At 50.2% G+C, this 20,643-nt stretch overlaps 1 protein-coding gene across 1 annotated transcript in view; it reads right to left on the bottom strand.

Moving 5' to 3' along the window:
• Positions 1-4,599: 4,599 nt before the first annotated feature.
• The window catches only part of MARCO (macrophage receptor with collagenous structure), a 101,787-nt gene continuing 85,743 nt past the window's right edge, over positions 4,600-20,643 (bottom strand). Inside the window, exons 5-14 of the mRNA XM_055574444.1 lie at positions 19,642-19,686; positions 14,868-14,957; positions 14,722-14,757; positions 14,147-14,245; positions 13,991-14,053; positions 8,578-8,622; positions 7,604-7,702; positions 7,054-7,098; positions 6,271-6,447; positions 4,600-4,875 (exon numbers count right to left, since the gene is read on the bottom strand). Of these exons, the coding sequence (XP_055430419.1) occupies positions 4,745-4,875; positions 6,271-6,447; positions 7,054-7,098; positions 7,604-7,702; positions 8,578-8,622; positions 13,991-14,053; positions 14,147-14,245; positions 14,722-14,757; positions 14,868-14,957; positions 19,642-19,686 (830 nt within the window). The 3' untranslated portion in view covers positions 4,600-4,744. The remainder of the gene's footprint in view (positions 4,876-6,270; positions 6,448-7,053; positions 7,099-7,603; positions 7,703-8,577; positions 8,623-13,990; positions 14,054-14,146; positions 14,246-14,721; positions 14,758-14,867; positions 14,958-19,641; positions 19,687-20,643) is intronic.

Below are 20,643 nucleotides of genomic sequence, written 5' to 3'. Positions count from 1 at the left end.
CAGACCACGTTTCCTCCAGGAGCTTTCTGGGATGTGGAGCTCCTCACTCTTGTCTCCTTAAGCTGTCTCCATGCAGCCAACAGCAGTCTTCTCCCCAGGTCTGCTCTCCTAACCCCACCCTTCAGCACCCAGCCCCTGCCTGCATCGGCAGACAGCCGTCTCAAGCTGGGGCTCCCAGGCTATGACCAGTCTCCCTCTATTTCAGTGTACTTTGCTGCCAGAAAGGGCACCTCCCCAGGTGCAATGACCTCTCCTCTCCTTCAGCTCCCCTCTCCCAAGGGGTGTGGGCCCCATCCTGTTCCCTTTTTCCTTTTTCTTCCCTTTTTCTCCTTCATCCTACCTGGTCATGCTGGGATCTTTTCTTGTCCTTTTAGGTGTCTGGGGTCCTTTGCTAGGGATCAGCAGGTGCTTTGTGTGAACTTTTCAACTTGTAGATGTACTCCTGATATACTTGTGGGGAGAGGTGAACCCCAGGTCCTCCTATTTCATCATCTTGACCTTGACCTTAACTTATCATTTCAATGAATCCTCACAAAAAATCTAAGAGGGGGAACTGTTACTAGATTTTATTTTACAGATGAGGAAGCTGGGACCCAGAGAGTTTCAATAATTTAATTGTGCAGGTGATGGCCTGTTAAATGGCAACACTGGATTCTAACCCAGGACATCTCAGTCCTGAGTTGCATTTCTAGAGCTAGGTGCTGAGAAGCTCTCTGTGCTTGCCTTGCCAGGCCAGTCATGGGGGTCTTGCACACAGAGGGTCCTTCGAGGGCCCTGCCATCTCTGTCATACCCAGCCAGTGTGCTCAGTGCTGGTGTCTGTGCTGCTGGCCTCAGCCAGGGTCCAGCATCCCCAGGAAGGGGAAGCAGGAGGGAGGAGAGTGTTTTCAAGTGGACGGCAGTGTCACACAAAGGTCATGCCCAACGTACGGTGGCCCCAGGCCCCTAGCCTGCCCTCCAACGGTTGAGGATACTGTCCTACTAATTTTACCCAGTTCCTCTTCAGCCCCACAACTAGCCACCAGTCAGCCACAGCACCAGCAGCCACATGCTGCGGCCAAGTTCTGTGGTCACTGTGGTTCCAAAGGGGTTTCCTCAGCTTAGCTCGGCCAGAGAGTTTATCAGGGAACCGACTTGGCAGACGTGCAGGCCGCAACTCTCCTGCTGTGTGAATCCCCCTCTACTTCTTATTAGCTACATGTAGTTTTCTTAGGCCATTATTGTTATATAACAAACCACCCCTAAACCTAGTGGTTTCAACCACAACCATCTGTGATTACTCACGAATTTATGGGTTGGTCTTCTGATGTGGGCCAGGCTTGACCAGTCTCAGCTGGGCTCACTAACATGACTGTGGCCAGCTGTATACTGACTCATGGAGGAATACCTCAGAGGGGGGAGTTGGGTCATGCTTCACGCATTTCACACTCCTTCACACGCCTCCTCCATTAGGTTTAGCCTGAGCTTAGTTTCATATCATGGTGGGAATTCCGAGAGAGAGAGTGAAAGAGTAACAGCCCTGCTTCCTGTTGAGACGAGCAGCAGTCACGTTGCAAAGGCTATCAATAGAAAGATGGTGAGCTGGAGCCAACATACCACAGTGCCAAAGCTCTTAGAGACTCAGTTTGCATACTTGTTAGATGGGAATGGTATCCCTTGTATCATGTGCTGCTCTGGTGTGCTGTGTTCTTCGATGGGATGGTTGGTCAGGTGTGGCCTCAAGTGCGGACCCAGAAGAGTTGTGGGGATTACACTCACCAAAACAGAGTCCCTACAGGTTGAGAGGGGCCCCAGGGAGTGGGTCAGCCACTTAGATGGGGAGCCAGGAGAGGGTAAAGACTCATGGACAAGGGTCTTCACTGGGGGGTCGGGATGGGGGTACACAAGCAACCAGTGTGAGGGGATTTCATTGGTGCATTTGAATGTCACTAGGTCACAGTCACTGTGGGTAGAGGGAGGAAGGGGAATTTGTGGCAGGGGCCCAGCTTATCACACTGGTGCACCTGATTACCTGGGCTGGTGCTCACAGCCTGTTTGTGGTGATGCTGAGACAGGGAGTGGGAAGATAGGATCTTTTAAAATTTACAGTACACCTTGCAAAACTTGGACCCCATTTTGTTTCAAAAGCTAATCTCCTAAAGTGTGAAAGGCCCAGTGACTAGATTTGCCTTTGGAGAAAATCTTCATCTTGAGGAACCACTGCACCACAAGGATATGTCTCTTGTCAGAGGAAAGACTGTGAAGCAATACCAGTATTGAAAAGCTAAGTACTCTGTTTAGCATTCCTTCAGAGAGCCAGTCAGAAAATATTTATCACCAGTTCATTGTGTAAGAGACATTATGTAAGAGAAACTGAATGAACAAAGGGCTGGATGTAATAGAGGGGAAATGAACCATTAAGGTTGCAGGAGGACTTTGTGAGATTGTCAGGGGCACAACCTTGTAAGTCACGATGGTGAGTTTGCCCCACCGCCCAAGGGAATGGGGAGCCATTGAAAGATATAAGCATGGAGTGGCGTAGTGAGCTGTGTGATTTCTAAAGGTCTGTCAGGCTGCTGCTTGCAGAATGAATAGGTGGTTGGTGGAGCACGGTGGAGGAGAGACTGATTAGAAGCTCCAAGCATCCAGGCCACGGGGCAGTGGCCTGGACCATGATGGTAGTAGAGATGGAGAGACCTGAGTGGACTGGAGAGACGTTTGGCAGGTAGAATACTTGGTGCCTGGTGGAGGCATGGCATCTGACACCCAGTTTCTGTCTTGGACACTGGATGGAGGGAGCAGGTTTTAGCTGCCTGAACTTTGAGGCGCTAGTGTGGACATATATGTAGCCAGAGCTCAGGAGAGAGGTCTTCACTGGAAGTATAGATGGGGGATCAACACCTAAGAGATGAAAACCAAAGCCATGGAAGTGAAATTTTGGGTGTGTTGAACCATGTCTTTCAGCTTTCTTGCTTGAGGAGGGGAGGGATAGCGGGAGGTTGGTCCATTCTCTGTAAGGATTTTGTCTATTCTGCCTATAAACTATTATTTGTTCCTGTGGAAAGATGTGTGTGTGTGTGTGTGTGTGTGTGTGAGAGAGAGAGAGAGAGAGAGAGAAGAGCGCATGCATGTTCACACATCCCTAAGGGTGATTCAAGGGGTCCCCCAGGTAGGAACCAGTCCCACAGTTCCTCACTCTTGAAGGAGGCAGATCCTGGGAAAGGAGATAAAGATGGGAGAGTTGGGCCTGATACTGCAGGGAGAACCCTCCTCTATTTCTGTCTCCTCGTCTCCTTTCCCACCTTCCCCAGAGAAGGGCAGGGGGCTTTCACAGTACCCTTCCTTCCTGCTTGCTCTGCTCAGACCTGCTGCACTTAGAACACTGTGACCAAGTCAGCCAGGGTTGGCTTTTGATAAATTAAATGGAAAAAACTAGAAAACTGTTTCTGCTTTCAATTCTGCTTTCATGGTACTCCTGTTTCTAAAGAGGTTCAGGAAGTCACTTTGAGATTCAGATGGGAGAGATGACCCCTCCTCTCTGTTTCAGGTTGGACCTGCTCTTGACTTCCCATGTGGGTGGGTAGGTGGGGGACTTGTTAGGATAGAAGGAATGGGCAATAAGCTTTGAGAGATAAGGATGCTGATAAGACAGACAAGTTACATTTGTAAAGTATTACATCTTAGAACCCCTGACAGGGGCTCCTTCCTCCCTGACCTTCCATTCTTCCATCCTGAAGTGCCAAGAAAACCCGCATCATTATAGAGGTTTCTGCCAAATTAAAACAACCAGCTTTCAAATCCTGGCCCCATTCCCCTCTCTGTGCCCAGGTCCAGAGAGCTCTCCCATTGCCCTGCAGCTCTGACCCTTGTGCTGATTTCTGAATAGCTGCAGCCTCTGAAAGTGCAGACTGGGTCCTGGGTGGCTGGTTGAGCTCTTGAGGGAGGAAGCCCTGGGATGTCTGCTCTGTCTCCCAGTCCTTCCACTGCTCTTCCTGGGCTCTACCATTTACAAGTTCGTGCATGTGTGCTAAGTTGCATCAGTCCTGTCCAACTCTTTGCGACTCTATAGACTATAGCCCACCAGGCTCCTCTGTCCATGGAATTCTTCAGGCAAGAATACTGGAGTGGGTTACCATGCCCTCCTCCAGCCAGATCTTCCCAACCAGGGATCAAACCCACGTCTCCCGTGGGTGAATAAAATGGATGAAAGTTCCTGTATTTATGGAGCCCACATCCTAATGAGAACAAATTTTCATGCTTAAAGGTACAATTCCTATTTTCCATGCAACCTGGTGTCAACTACATGAGGTCTCTTCATTTGCTGGCGAGTAGCTCCAGTGCTGGGGGACCATCCACTGCTGTGCAAAGAGGCTACATCTGACTGACTGAAGGGCTGGTCATGACTAATTCTGACAACGGGTGAGCACCACTTTCACCATGGAATTTCAGCCCCCATGTGCCCCAGTTCTGAGCTAAGATTCCACTGTCCCTGTGCACTGGGTGGGAGTGCGAGGAGCATGAGGACTCAATGAAAGGCTGTGTGCATTGAGTGAACGCATCCCTAAGGGACAGGAGGGATGAGCTAGTAATTTCAGCCACAGCCAGGCAGTGTCAAGTAGCGCTTTGAGCTTTATTAGCTTTATTGAACCCGCTTCAGAGGCTGTTAGCCACCCCTGGGAGCCCCTCAGAGAGCACCGCCTCCCTTCGTGGGCTGAGTGTCTTGGCTATGGACACCTTGGGGGCAGAGTGGTGAGTGGGCTGTGGGGTCAGCTGCAGTTCACGCCCGCATCCTCATTGTGGTTGCAGTTGTGAGAGCCCCAGCTGCTCTTGTTGCAGTCCCACAGGGTCTGTTCTGACCCTGAACATGCAACATCATCCAGCCAGATGTTTCCAGAGCCTGGACACAGAGAAAGCAAGGGGAGAGAGGAGTGTGGGATTAGGGTTCAAGCTGTATGGTCCGTCTGTCTTCGGGGTCTTCCACAGGGAGCTAGACTGATCATTTCTCCTGCAACTGCCCAGGCCTACGGTGTGGACAACTGATCTGCTCTCTTCTGAGGACTCTGCCTCTCTTCTGCTTTCTACCCTTTGATAAAAGTCTCATCCAAGTATTTAATATGTAATCCAAGCATGATTTGAAATCTCCTAAGGATCTCTCAGGGTTTGTCTCTTCCTTAAATGCCTTTGTAACCAGATCATTCCCAGTTCCAAAGCATTCATACCTCCTTCAAACCCCGTGCCTTCTGATATAATCGATTTCAGATCAAGAGCTCAGAGAAATTACTGGCTTATTCGATTCCAGTAATTTACACTACAGTGTGACAATCTATATAGGCTTAATCTGTGGGAGGAAATGTGTATTTTTAAGGAGTTTTATAATCCTACTAGACTCATATTAAAACATAGGTATGCATTTTGGTAGGGTGGAGGGGGAGGGGAGAGGGCAGAGAAGATTTGGGGGCAGGAGCAGGAGAAACCAGCCTAGTGTCCTTGCCAGGTCAGCTCTTGGTGGTTGTTTAGTTGTTTAGTTGCCAAGTTGCTTTTGCAACCCAATAAATAGGCTGTAGCCCACCAGGCTCCTCTGTCTATGGAATTTTCCAGGCAAGAATACTGGAGTGGGTTGCAAGCCCTACTCCAGGGGACCTTCCTGACCAAGGGATCAAACGCACGTCTCCTGCATTGGCAGGCACGTCTCCTGCATTGGCAGGCAGATTCTTTACCCCTGAGCCACCAGGAAAGCACAGGTCTGCTTTTATGGACAAAGAAAATGACCTTTTGCTGCAAAACATAGTTGAGTCTCCAGCACTCCAGGACATCTTTCCAAAACTGATTTTAGGAAGTCCCTGCTCTGATTCACTGTCTCTTCCCTTCTCCTTGAAGATGATCAAGCTTGGGCTGCCCAGGCCTTTAGGCTTCAGAGAGCTGAGATAACCACTGTGCTTGCCTGCCTGGCATCTTTGTTCTCCTGGCTTCCACCCCTCAGCTGTCTTTCAGAGAGCACCCCTCACAAACACTGTCAGACACGTGGCATTCTGGCGTTAGGGCTGCATGGACAGTAACTTCTGTCCCTGTGGAGGAAGAGAGCCTTCTTTCTCCTGGGGCTGCCAGCCAGAAGGATGTAAGCTGGGGCCCTGAGCTGTGAAACTTTTCAGTTGCTTGAACCAATCCCTTTCTTTTAAGCCAACCACAATGAGTCACTTGCAACTGATGGGTGCCAATACCCTACCCAGGAGAGAAAGCTCACATCAACACCTCAAAAAAAAAAAGACTCCTGGTTGAGGACTGATTCACTCACCAGCTCCCACACTGTAGACAGGAGATCCAGAGGAGTAACCCAGCATGCGGCAGAAGACAGTGGCGTCTGAACTGTCCCAGCTGTCATCACAGATTGTCCCCCATGCTCCATTATAGAAGACTTCAGCTCGGCCTCGGTTCCTAGAGCCGATAATCCGGACTGATAATGAGGAGTCACCTGGATGACAAAACACATGTGGGAGAGGTGAGGGAAGCAGCACAGGGCTTTGGGCAGACGCAGGTTCTGCCTTTTAATTTTTGGAAGTCCTATTGTTGTTGTTCAGTCACTAAGTTGTGTATGACCCTTTGCGACCCATGGACTGCAGTATGCCAGGCTTGGAAGTCCTACAGTTAGGGAAGAAGTCTTCTGCTTGGCTGTCATCATAGCAGTAAGATCCCTCATTATGGCACCAGAACTACCAGCGGCCTCTGTGCACTGAGGCTTGTAGGCATGAGGCCATACAAGGAGGTGCCTCTGCAGCTGGCCTTGCAAATCCAGCCTGCCATGTTTTGCTTGCGTTGTGGAGGAAAAAAAGGGAGGAGGAAGAAGGGAGGAAGAGAGAGGGAATCGGGGGTGGGGAAGAAATGAGGAAAGAAGGGGAGAGAGAAACTGTTACTTGTGGCTCTGGACAAGGGCAGGCTTATTCAAGGGACAGCCTTTTAGCTTTCCCCCCAAATGAAGAATCTCTCTGAGAACCAAGGCCTCTCCCCCAGAACACATACAACTTTCAAGTACAGAGTAGCCTCTATAGCATACGTTAAACAGAACAGAAATAGCAATTACCTTTTTGACCTTTTTCTCCCTTGGCTCCTTGTGGTCCAGTAGCTCCTGTCATGAGTAGAAAAATGGCACAGTTTGAAGGAAACCAAGTCAGGAACCCCCTGCTCTCCTTTGCCAGCAGCGGGGAGGAATGGTGGGGGTCAGACTCGCTCCTCCATCTTTGCCGGCCCCCTGGCATCATGGGGACTGGATATGCCATGGATCTCCGTGGTTGAGCAAGAAGAAATGGGCCTGAGCTACAGCAGGAAGGACTTAAGCTAGATTAGAGAAGGGCATTCAAGAGGCACGGAGTGGGAGGTCTCTCCTGAGGTCAGTCACGGAGACTGCATGGTCCGGGGGCCTGGCTGGGCGTGGTCCAGCACATTGTCACCTGCTGTGCTGAGTGCCCAGCTGTGCCTTATTCACCTCTGTAAGCTCCGGGCCGAGGGCAACCCCAGCACAAGACTTCTCCACAGTACCACTAAGCCCCTAGCCTTCTGGTTCTGAAAACCACCCCCAACTCCTTATAACAGGCCTCTCTTTTGAACTCTTATATCAGAAGCCGAGACCTTACCTCTCGATCCGGGCTCTCCCTTTTGGCCAGTTGGTCCAGGTGCCCCCTTGAGGCCTTCCAGGCCTGGGCTTCCCTTCTCTCCCTTCACGCCTGAAAGGCCTGGGGAAGAGAGACCACCGCCATCAGATACTCTGCTCTACTTTCCAAGGGAAACTAACAGCTTTGGTGTTTAATGAATGAATTGTCCTGAAGGTCCCCCCCACCCCCCCAACCCCTATCAGTGGGCTATTTGGATGTTCAGCCTTGGGGCAGGGGCAGAGTGTTGCCCCTGCCCCAACCCCCCCACTTTCCAGGTAAACTCTGGTTGGGGACAAGAGGGTGAAAATAGCCGACAGGATTCCAAAGTTGTTGGTCCTCATTGGGCCATTATGTGGAAACCATTCTGGGAGAACTTGCTAGAACATTTACAGGCCTCAATTTCCCCATTAGTAAGTTAGAATAAGAAAAGGAAATCCACCTTAGGAATAATAAAGACTGCTCAGGAAATGTGACTGAGGAGTTTTGTTGTGGCTCCTTAGGGTGGGGCCGGCAAGAAGACTAGCAATGCCGCGTGTAAGGGTGGGGACCAACGAGGACTATAATGATAGTCCTGTGAGAAGTAGCAGGAGGAGGGGGTGCCTTGAGGGCCAGAGTGAACAGGGAGATGGACCAAAGAGATACAGGCCAGGCAACCACCTTGGGAACTGGAGAGAAAGTTGCTTAGCTCCACGGCGGCTGCGCAGCCTGAATTCACCACCATGCGGCAGCTTCCAGGGCTTCTTTACCGTTTTCTCTCTCAACTCCACCCCTTTAAACCCTTTCCCCTGGTTTATCACTGGAAGAGCCTGGGGCTTGAAAGACAGAGCCCTGGAGGCCTCATCACTCTGGTGGAAAGTTACTGCGGTTACAGCCCTGCTTTCAGGGTCAACAAAACCCGCCTCAGAGAGTCCTTCCAGTCATTATTGTGGAAAATTAAAATGAAGCCAGCGCTTTACCTGGAAATCCTGATTCTCCTTTTGTTCCTTTCTGTCCTTGAAGTCCTAAGATCAAAATACAGAAAAGGGAAGAAGATAATAAAACTTAGATATTAAACACTTTTAATCTTAGACAACCTCTACCTTCTGTCTGATTAATGCAGATGGAAAGGTACATTGGTTCTCCTCGATTGTTTAAAGACACTTTAGCAGAGCATAAAAGTAGACAGACTGCAGATAAATGGGTATGTGTATTGGGGTGAAATAGAAACGTGGTGGATGAAGGTCTGGATTAGGTGAACAGACCCCACACTCAGTAACTGGCCTTCTTTGTCCAGTAATAACCTGGCTTGATATCTATTCCTTCTTGTTGCAAAAGAAGGAAAAGATTGGAAAAAACATTTTCTGTTGGAAAAGAATTGAGAGATATTTTGAAAATAAAGTTATTTTTATTTCTAAAAGACTGTGGAGGGGACTCAGTGGCCACTAGAAGCTCTGGGAGTCTCTCACCCTCAGTAGATATTCCATAAGACTATTGGTTTATTTCATTGTGGCCCCCACTGTAGCTAAACAGTTAGGCAGCTAAAGGGTCTCGTGTCCAGAAAATGGAAAAATAACCACTGCAATTGTTTGGGACGATCCTATTTGTAGTTCTGATGTGAAAGTTCCTCCCTCCCTCCCTTCCTTCTTTCCTCCATTCATCACTTTATTCACTAACTTATGTAGAAGGCCCACTATTCCCAGCACCATGATGGGTCATTACTTATTGTGGGATAATAACCTATTGGTTTAGCAACTCCATGATCTCTCAATTTCAGGAAAACAGGATTCTCTAAGACAGTCACACAAACTTGGGGAAAGTAAAGCTCATTACTGATCATGAAGTAACAGTTTCTTGAGGGTAACAATGGGATTGTACTTCCACCATGATCTTGACTGGGGTCCCTTCCAACAAGCCAGTCGGCTTTAACCAAAACCCACTCATTGGATGATCACTAGGAACCAAGAGGAACTCAGTTACTCTCACTGCCAATCACCTGGGGGACGTTCCTGCCTCTCACTTTAAATTCCTGGCTTTCCTGAGCACCCACTGTGTGCTGGTCAGTGGAGAGCAGAGGTGGGGCCTGGCAGACCTCTTCAGGATCCCTTCTTGGAATAATGAACAAGGAGTCCTGGCTCCTGGCTGCCTTTCAGATGGCTAGTCTGAGGAGGAGGGTCAGAGGGCTGAAGAGCTAGGAGCTGCTGCTGCAGGCCTGGGCACTAAAGGAGGCTGGAAGGGCTGGAAAGATCTGAGAGAGCAACTAGTTTTGCCCCTCATTCTTGAGATGAGGACCAGTTCGAGTCTCAGAGAGCTTCTTCTAGAACCTTTGAGGTCAGCTGGCAGGCAGGCCACAGCTCACCCTGGGCCAGCTGTGCTTCTCCTGGACCCTCTGTTTGGAAAGTCTCACCCCTTTGGTCTCCTGGAGAACTGGATCAAGCCTGTGAAAGCTGCTATGATGCTAGATGTTGCCGACTATAAAACCTTCTCTGGCCTTGCCCATGGATGATGTGCTTCCTCCCAGGGCAGCACAGGGCCCAGATAGCCTGGGTTTGCATCTGCCTCTGTGACATTTAGTCCAGTTCCCGCTCCCTCAGCCTAACCTCTATCCTCTGAGCTTCTGGTTGCCTCAGGGATGGTTATGAGACTGAAATGAAGTCACCTGTGTCAAGCCCTAAGCCTCGTGTCTGGCAAGTGGCGCCGTGTGGACCCTGGGGACCCTTTTGGTACTTGTATGTACTCCTCCAGTGGGGAGCACCTGGGACCCTGGGGCTAAAGCCCCCACAGGAGCTCCAGCCTTGCAACCCAGGAAGCCCCTCAAAATGTTTGCTGTTGACTGTAAGTGCCCATCAGGGGCGGCAGATGTGTCCTCTCTACTTAGGTGTGTGCTTGGTTGTTCAGTTGTACCTGACTCTTTGTGACCCCATGGATTGTAGCCCTTCAGGCTCCTCTGTCCCTGGGATTTCCCAGGCAAGAATACTGGAATAGGTTTCCATTTCCTCCTCCAGGGGATCTTCCTGACCAGGGATCAAACCTGCCTCTCCTACATTGGAGGGCAGATTCTTTAGTACTGAGCCACCTGGGAAGCTTACCACTGTGCCATCTGGGAAATCATCCTCTGTGCTTACCTGCATCTGAATTGCAGGTGTCAAGATTAGGGAGGAGAAACCACATTCAGAAACCTGTCTTTGGTTGTTAAATAGGAAAATGGTTCATATCTAGACTCTTGATCCCCCATGTCTCATCCTAAAGGATGCCATACTGCACAATTTACCTTAAGAGCCTGTCCCTAGATGCAAGGTTGCAGCCACCTCACACTGTGATCCCTCCTGATTGCCTCCCCACTACCTAAGAAGCCTCCAAAGCACCAAACAACAAATGTCTTTTACAAACAGGAGCCCTAGGTAAGCCCTGGTTCACTAGGTCCATGGTCCCCGAGGCCTGACTCTCCCACCTCATTTCTCACACCCTCCCCCAGCCCCTCACCTCTTAGAGACTAAGCATCTGCTCCTGAATGTCCTATGCTGCACACTGTCAGGGGTTTCACATACATCTCTCACCTGCCCTGCTAGGTTGTGCCATTTCCCTCTTCATAGAGGAGGAAGTCTACACTCAGAGATGCTAGGTGATTTACCCAGGTCACACAGAGAGGGACTGGTAAAGTTAAATTTGGGAACCAGGGCTGGCCTCCCACTGGGCACTGTGGCTGCCTGTTCCACCAGTGTGCCAGCTTACCCCCGCCTGGAGTTTCACATGGGCTCTCCATGGGATTCCAAAGACTTTCAGTAGCCTTGGGCCATCCCTTACTCCTAAATGAGTAGTCAAACTACAGTGAACATCAGAGTCACATGTACAAGGTTTGTTTAAAACTTTCTGGGACTTTTCTGGTGGTCCAGTGACTAAGACTCTGAGCTCCCAATGCAGGGGCCCTGAGTTCAATCCCTGGTCAGGGAACTATATCCCACATGCCACACTGCGAGTTTGCATGCTACAACTAAGACCAAGCACAGCCAAATAAATAAATAAAAATATTTAAAAACTCTTCTCCTTTACATTTCTAAAAACAAACAAACAAACAAACAAAAAACAGATGCCCAAACCAGATGCACTGTATCGGAAACTCATGAAAATGCTCTTTGAGTTTTAGGACTCAAATCCTCCCAGGATGCAGAGTGCAGGCAAGATTCCCCACCTTTGGACAGTGGGAGATGCAGGCTGGGGACCTGGGAAGTGGATACAGTGCTGCCTGTGTGCAAAATCTTGTTTTATCACACATACTCTTGCTTAGTCAAGAATCACTAGTCTGGCAAAGGTGGGATGGGGTACAGGGGCTCTCCCCAAAATTTATAACTGAGGGAGAAAAGCCAGCATCTCCATGAAGCCAAGCAGAAAACTCAGGGGTAAGACATCTTTAGGCCTCAGAATCAGAAATCCTAAGATCTGGGGTCAGGGAAGAGAGAAGTATAAGACCAGAAAGAAGCAGCCAATAAATTGGGGTCGCCTGACCACTACACCCACATGGAGACTTTGCTGACAGCCTTCAGGTGGCATCCACATGGGAACGGGTAGCAGAGCCCCTGCCTGTCCTGACCCACCATCTGTGAAAAGGAAAGCAGCTTTGAAAATGGATGGGTTAAAAAAAAAAAAAAAAAAAAGAAAATGGATGGGTTAGAAGGACAATGTGTATAGGAGTCACCTGTGCCAGGGCTCCTGCCAACCTTCAGGGGAAACCCAAAGGTCAAAGGATCCGAGTCCTAGGCTCAGAAAGTGGCCTGCCCAGCTCTCTGGCCAGAGCTTCCTGAACCTCCACCACATCCCAGACCTGGACTCAAGGGATGCCAACCTACAGAGCCCTCCCTCACCTTCCAAGACTTCACCTGCTCTGTTCCCTTTCTCTAGACTTGCCTTCCTCTCTCCACCTGGACAAGCCCTATTCATCCTCTATGACTCAACTCCAGCTCTTCCATCACTCTTGCAAGATGCTATATTTTGCTACCCACACCAGGGGCCACTGTGAACTTGAAGAATTTGATAGAATCAAATCACATCTGTTTAAAAAAAATCAATCAATCCATCGACCGCTTGAATGAAAAATGAGAGGGCCTGTCCCTGGTGTGGGTTTCTAGCGTAGTTCTGGGATGAAGGCATCCAGGTTGTCTAACTCAAGTATGACCTTCTGCACCTGCAGTGACTGTCCACAGACATCCTTGGAAGATGCCCAGCCCTTTCTCAACCTTCACTGGCCACAACACCTCCTGGCCTGCACCTGGCTTCCTAAATGGCCCATGGCACTCCTCCACACAAAACCCTCAGCAGAGTGTGCCTGATGTCATCTGACAGTCTGTCTGTCTGTCTCCTGCATAAGCCTGCATGTCTGAGAGCAAGAACCAGGTCTTATGTGTCTTGGAGGCCCAACACTTTCTAGACTATCCAGTGAACCAGACTTTCTAGATCATCATGGGTGCCTGGACTTACTTAGTGACTAGCAAAAGTTAGCAGTTGTTTATAAAGCAGACCTGGAGAAGGCAATGGCACCCCACTCCAGTACTCTTGCCTGGAAAATCCTATGGACGGAGGAACCTGGTAGGCTGCAGTCCATGGGGTCGCACAGAGTCGGACACGACTGAAGTGACTTAGCAGCAGCATAAAGCAGACCACATTGGTAGGATGGTTTATAACCTCGACTAAATTGGCCTAATAGCTTATGACCTTGACTAAGTTGGTGTGATAGTTCATAAACTAATCTCTGTGAGTTGGATAACTGTGGGTCACTGCTTTCAGCTGGGGCCCCCCTGGGAGAATGTGCAAGCAGGGTTTTTTGACAAAGTGAAATTGCTCAGTTGTGTCTGATTCTTTGTGACCCCATGGACTGTAACCTACCAGGCTTCTCCATCCATGGGATTTCCCAGGCAAGAGTACTGGAGTGGGTTGCCATTTCCTTCTCCAGGGAATCTTCCCAATCCAGGGATTGAATCCAGGTCTCCCGCATTGCAGACCCACCAGGATTTTTGACAACTGCTGCCCAAATCCAGAGCCCTGACCCTTGGGGCCCCACCTCAGATCAGTGGGAGAGGGTGGGCTCTACATGCACAGCTGGAAGGCAGGCCAGGAGACAGTGCAAGCAAGGTGCCCACCCCCCTCCTGTTTGACAGTGGAGATTTGATTGTGGCATTCAAGGTCTCTCATGGACTCTGGGCAGAGAAAAACAGCCATAGGGCCTTGGATTCAAAGGGCTCTGGCAGAGGAAGGTGCCCTTCTTAATCCAGATGCTCAGGGGCCAGAGCTCAGGACACCCTCTGCTTCCTTCTGATGGCCCTGCTGGGAAGTAGTCCTCCTCCGTGTCCATCACTGACACCCAGCAATTCCACTTGCCCACCTACCCACAGCCTCTGTTACCTGTGTCCCCCTTGCTTCCTTTCACACCTTCGACTCCTGGTCTCCCGGGCATCCCTGGTGGTCCTGGACAATAGATAACACAGAGAGTGTAAGGGCTGGACTGGGTGGGTCTTCAGACATCATTCCCCACACCCACCACAGGACCCAGGACCTCACCTATTGGCCCAATGGGGCCAATGCTGCCAGTATCACCCTTGGCACCTGGGGATCCCACAGCTCCTGGAAAGCCTGGAAGACCCTTCATTCCAGGAGGTCCTGAAAGTAAAGTCATGAATAGAAGGCTGGGGGTGGTTGGTAGAGGGCCTGGCTGCCTATGCTTTCAACACACCTCTGTTCTCTGCAGTGGCACATGCATCTCTTAACACCTTAAATATTCCCTGGGCAGCTTAAAAGATCTCTCTTTAAAAGCCTTAAACTGGCCCTATGAGTGGGAGGAAAATTACAGTCTCCGCAATTTATTAATTTATTTCCTTTCACTGCTGCAGGGTTTGAAGCTTATGGACTCACTCAGAACTCTGGGTGTGAGCTTCTGGCTTCACAAGCCTGAGCAGCAGAGTGAAGAGAAGCTCTCAAAAAGAATATCAATTAGGGCTGCCCTCTGAATACTGCTCCGTTCCTCTTAAGGATGGGCCAGGTTTTACAAAATCTCAGAGGCTCTGGGTTAATATTACAGTCAAATACGAGACAGGGAGAGTGGTACCCGGAATGATGCCCATCCCTACAATTCTTACCTTGATCACCTTTGATTCCAGGAATTCCAGCCACTCCTAAAATACAGAAGGATTTTTAGGGATTGTATTTTTACCCTCTAGCTTCAGCCTGCGAGACAAAAGGGGAATACCCGCAGGACAACAGACCCAACAGTGAAAACTCTTACCTGGGAAACCTGGCTTTCCTGAGTCACCTTTATCCCCCGGAGCTCCGGGGGGTCCCATGTCTCCTTTCATGCCCATGTCTCCCTTTCTTCCTGAAAAACCAAGAAACTGTGGTCAGACATGGAGGGAGGGTGGGGCTTCCCTGGTGGCTCAGTAGTTGAAGAATCCGCCTGCAGTGCAGGAGACCCAGGTTTGATTCCTGGGTTAAAAAGATCCCTGGAGAAGGAAATGGCAACCCATGCCAGTATTCTTGCCTGGAGAATCCCATGGACAGAGGAGCCTGGCAGTTTACAGTCCATGGGGTCGCAAAGCGTCAGACACAACTTAGCAACTAAACCACCACCACCATGGGAGGAGGGCAAGCCAGGCCACTACATCCAACTCTGATACTTCCTGTCCCACTCAAATTCCAAACTCAGACTCCTTGAACTCCTTGGTGCCCAGAAGTGGAAGATACAATGACTGCCCTCAAAGAGCACACCATTTTGCCCAGAGACCAGGCATAAACTCATAAAAAATGGATGAGAGGACCTGGCCTGGCCGATGGGAAGTTGAAGGTCCCAGAAGCTGAGCTCTCTATCAGCATTGCCTAGCTTATTTCAGTGTCTGAATTTGGAGAACTGTTTTTTTAAACTTCCCAAACAGAATTCTGAATATTCCAGAAAGCAGATTTCATGTGCTGAGAGCAGAAGCTTTGAGGTGCTGATGGAGAGAAAAGCAACAGCACTTATCCCGCTAGTGGTTCAGACACAGGCTTGCCTGGTGGCCACGGTTTCACATTTTCCACTTGGCATCAGTATTCGGAGCTTGCCCCCATCCATCCTTTCCTCTGTCCTCCGTCACTCCCTCCTCCTTCCTGCCGCTGCTCAGAGCGTATCAATTGAGGGAGGCTCCTCACTGGGCAGGGCTCAGCAACCCCTTCCTGAACCTGCCAGCCACCCATAAAGGGCCTGCTCATTGGTACCCACTGGCGGAGGAAGGCTGGTGAGGTCCCACCATCAGCAGAGTCCCACTCCTAGCAACTCCCTCAGGGGGCAGGACTGCCTCGTTAATATGGAATTTGGTTAAAGGGCTCTATTCGATTATTTTCATGATTTCAGAGCTGGAGGGAGAAGGAAATGGCAACCCACTCCAGTATTCTTGCCTAGAGAATCCTATGGACAGAGGAGCCTGGTGGGCTGCTGTCCCTAGGGTTGCATAGAGTCGGACACGACTGAAGCGACTTAGCATGCATGCATGCGTTGGAAAAGGAAATAGCAATCCACTCCAGTATTTTTGTCTGGAGAATCCCAGGGATGAAGGAACCTGGTGGGCTGCCGTCTATGGGATCACACAGAGTTGGACACAACTGAAGCAACACAGCAGCAGCAGCAGAGCTGGAGAGAACACAGAAAGGCCCTGGCCTCCTCTCTAATGAATTAGAAAAGCAGGCAAAGTCGTCTTGAGTGGCGGCAAAGAAGCGACTGCCGTACAGAACTCTCTGGATCTAAGATTTGAGAGATGTTAGGTGTAAGTCTTGAGAATGAGATTCTTTGAGGTGGTTAGGATACTTAGAGAATGATTATTCCTTGATGGAAGACAAAACAACCATAGAGACCTTGATTACAATTGAAGTCCCTTACAACTGCCTCAGCTGCAAAGAGCAAACAAGTTTTCGGTCCTTCAGAGCATCCACTTGAGCAGAAGGGCCAAAAAGCTAGGACAATGCAAGGAATTATTTCCCTGAGGCATTTGTTGGTGCCCTGCTGCTCTGGGCCAGTCAGGGTCATCACATTAAGGCAATTATGTGACTCTATGAGGTTTCTTTTCTCTTTTTTTGCTCTCCCACGCAGTTTGAAAGATCTTAGTTCCCCAACCAGGGATTGGACCGCAAGAGAATGCAGTCCTCACCACTGAACTGCCAGGGAAGTTCCTGTATGAGGTTTCTTGAAACTGGTGTGGGCCTGAGTGTGTGTTGCTATGACTTCCATGTCTCCACAAAGAGGACCACCTTGGGAAGCAAAGTAGTACTGGTGAAAATAACAGAATCTGGGACCAACTGAGGAATGACAGCTACATCTGACTTCAGAACCTCCCCATCATCACAGCTAAAGGTGGAGTGAAGGAGATTGACACGATCCCCTGGAACCTCATCACAGTGACATTACCCATCTTCTGGGACAAAGAGAGGAAAACCTCAGTACTCAGTACTGCAGGGGTGGGTCCCACTTGGTCTGCTAACCCCGTCTGCAGGCAGTGGATTGGGCAAACAGTGGGTAATTTGGGAAGAGGAGCCCTGATTTCTGAAGACATGAAACTGATGCATTTCCCCTCACCAGCTGCAGTGCTCCCAGCTCTGAGCCTGGGTGTGGCAGTGGGTGAGTGTGAGGTGGGAAGCAGTGTGGTTCAGACTCTACAGGCAAAGGCTTGGCTCTCATTCATCCCCTCTCTGGGGCTGCCGGGGCCACCTTGAGAAAGTCTGGGCCACTGAGAATTGTGGAGGGCCACCTTTGGAATCATCCTCATAGGTCAACTGTCCGACCACCTACCCGGTGCAAGTATCTCCCTTCTGTTCCACCAAGAATTCTGCAGCAGCCCCGCATCTGCCTGTTTCATTGTAGGGCAGACCCCAGTCTTAACTGTTTGTTCCTCCCTTACCTCAGCACAACTGGTTCTCCAGAAACCTTTGCCCCTTGGCCTCCATTCTTCTGATGGGTACCACTGACAGCAAGTCTATTTTCTCCTCCACAAGGACCTTTCTAGTATTTAAGGATGGCCAACATGTCCCCTATAGGGGCTCACTTCATGAAGGCAAGTACCCTCAGTTTCTTCTGATGTAGATAATTCCCACATGCCAGCTACAGTATCACACATCTTTTGTCTTATATTCATGTTGTAATCAATCCTCACTGAAGGTTGCTATTACTATCCCCCTTTTATAGGTGAGTTAATTGAGGTTCAGAGAGGTTACACAGCTGGTGAGCCATGTTCCAACCCAGATCTGTCTGACCTAGGAACTGAAATCCCTTTCTGCATTACAGGATCACTCACACTACCTACAATGTAGCGGAGTTTGAAAACAATGATTTCCAACCCTTATAGCTGTCCTGGAAAGCACATAAAATTTAATTAGTATTATTTTAATGTAATTGCCATTCTTTGCTGAAATGAAGTTAAATCTCAGCAAGCCAAGTGATGGTTACCCCAGCAAGCCACCCCAAGGGTGGTCTCTGGGGAGGCCAGGAGCCCAGGAGTATGAGCTGCTCAGTCGTGGCCAGAGCAGTGGGCTGTGCTTCTCAAAGCCTGTCCCCCACACCTCCAGGATCTGAATCCTCCACAGCCTCTAAAGCATCTCAAATGGTTCTTATTCATGGGCATTAGCTTGAGAAGCACTGCTCTAGACCAAGCCCTGGCCATCAAGGGAAGATTCTAGGTGCCTTATCAGCCCCTTTGTCCTCACTATCAGCGGTCTCCCCTCCTGACCCAGGCCCACCTCAGGCCCCACTTGGATCTCCCACCTTTTTCTTTTCTGAGTTCCCAGCACTGCCATGTCTGCCCTTGCCACCAATTATACATGGCAGGAGATTCTTCCCCCTCTCACTCTGTTCTCAGCTTTCCCATCCTGTCCTTTGCTCGCCTGGACAGAAGGGACCACCGCTGTGCCCCTGGGATGCTTGGTGACCCACCACCCTCTGGGTGACCTTGCCCCTCCCTGGCCGTGAAGGCTGAGTGAGTGAGTGTGTATGAGTTTGTGGTAGGGGTGGTGAGTGCATGTGAGTGCATGTGTGGGTGTGTATGCATGTGAGTGTATGTGCACGTGTGAGCAGGTGCCCTAGTGTGACCGTGCATGTGTGATTGTGTGCCTGCGTGGGTCCCTGAACTCTCCTCCTACTGTTTGCCCATCCTCCATTCTGAAAACCTTCCCCAGTAAAACCCTGCTGGAGACTTAGAACACTAGGCCTGCTGGGATTTCCCCTTCTATTAAAATCCTTCCAAAAATTAGTTCCTGGAAAAAAAAAGTTTTCCCTCCTAACAAGTTTCCCTTCTGCAACTAGTGGTGTTTTTCTTTCTGTCTCAGTGTCCTGGAGACTTAGAGGCTCTCAGTCTATTTCCCCTTTTCTTGCAAATCCTCTCATTCTGCTCTTTCTTTAGTAACAGCTTTCCTGGCATCTTTACAACTCAGCAGCCTCCACCCCTCTGGGGATTGGAGGTTTGAGAGTCTAAGTGGAGGGCAGAGTGGACTGTAACAGTGACGAAGCCCCTCTTCCCCGGGGCCATCCGAGCCCCCACATCCGAGCCTCGCCGTGGCCACTGGAAAGGCACCTGAGCATATTAAGACCACAGCCTAAAACACAGAGCCAATCATAGGCTCTGAATTATAATTTTAACTTCCCAGTAATCGTCTGAAGCATTCTTATCCCCATTTTACAGGCATGGAAACTGAGACCCAGAGAGGTAAAGGGGTGCTCCCCAGGTCGTGCAACCAGTCTCTGGTGAAGGCAGTTGTGTCAGACTCTGGAGTCTGGACCAATGAGCTTGACTGTCTCCAGGGATGCTCATAGGCTTGTACTCTGAGCACCAAGTCTTGCAGTGTCCTCACCCTTCCATCCACACTTAGGTGTCTCCTCCGTGAAGCAGGTACTTCCCAGCATCCCAGGACATGTAGGGTCTCACCCCAGGTGACCTCCCTCACACACAGACCCCACTCGGAGTTCAGACTTTCAGGGTGGGGTGTGTGTGGCACTGCTCCGAGACAGGCTGCTGCCTGGCTGGCACACACGCCCAGCCCCTGCTCACCTGCCTCTCCCTTGATTCCTGGTGGGCCTCGGGGTCCTGGGGGTCCTGGAAAGGAAAAGGAATTCAGAATGTAGCCTGGATAAGGAGGAGAAAAAGGATTATGGGGCCAGGAGACAGAGGCGGTTTCTATGACTTCTCTGTGAGCGGTCCTGGCAGGTGGGGAAGGCGAAGTCCACCCTGAGCCCCTTTGGACCTGAAAGACCTAAGGAAAAGGAGCAGAGACACCATGCCCCAATGACCAAGGTGAGGACGACAGTGCCACTCACACCATCATTCACTCGACAAGTGTCATCGGGCACCACGGATCAGCCAAATGGCGTGGAAGGAACAAAAGATGGAGTGCCTTCCCACAAGAAGCTCATGGCCCAGCAGGCAAAATTCAGTTGTATAGATGATGACTCCAGAGGGAGGTTGAGCCGGACAGACCCGGGTTTGAACAGCAGCACTGCCCCTTTAGCTGAGTGATCCTGGGCCTGACCTTCCATCGTTTGGAGCATCAGCTTTCTCTTCAGTGAACTAGGGTTCATATACCAGTTAAGCAGGGCTGTTCTGAGGCTGCCACATGGAAACCCACATGGAAAGCATGCCCAGGCTCTGATAAATGGCACCCATCGCTGCTGTCACCCATATCAGATCTTTCCCTTTCCAGGACTGCTTTGGGGATGACAGCCTCCCAAAGACTTGGATGGATGTGACGGGGCTCCTTATCCTGTCTTAGTCCATTCTGGCCACTATAACAACACATTATGGACTGGGGAGGTGGGGCTTAGCCAAAGAAATTCACTTCTTACAGTTTTGGAGGCTGGAAGCCCAAGACAAGGGGCCTGAGGGGTCGAGTGCAGGGGACTTGTGTGTGGCAGTCTGCCACCTCTCTCTGCGTCCCCACATGTGGGAGGAGCCAGGGTGCATTCTGGGGTCTCTTCTATAAGGGCAGGTCCAATGTCCTCTCCCCTCCATGGTACCTGCTTTGGCTAGACTGGCTTGGTGCCCACCGTTCCTCTC

Source organism: Bubalus kerabau, chromosome 3 (genome assembly GCF_029407905.1).
Source record: "Bubalus kerabau isolate K-KA32 ecotype Philippines breed swamp buffalo chromosome 3, PCC_UOA_SB_1v2, whole genome shotgun sequence".
Taxonomy (NCBI): domain Eukaryota; kingdom Metazoa; phylum Chordata; class Mammalia; order Artiodactyla; family Bovidae; genus Bubalus; species Bubalus kerabau.
Note: the sequence above shows the minus strand (reverse complement) of the source record. Positions and strands in the feature narration are given on the sequence as shown.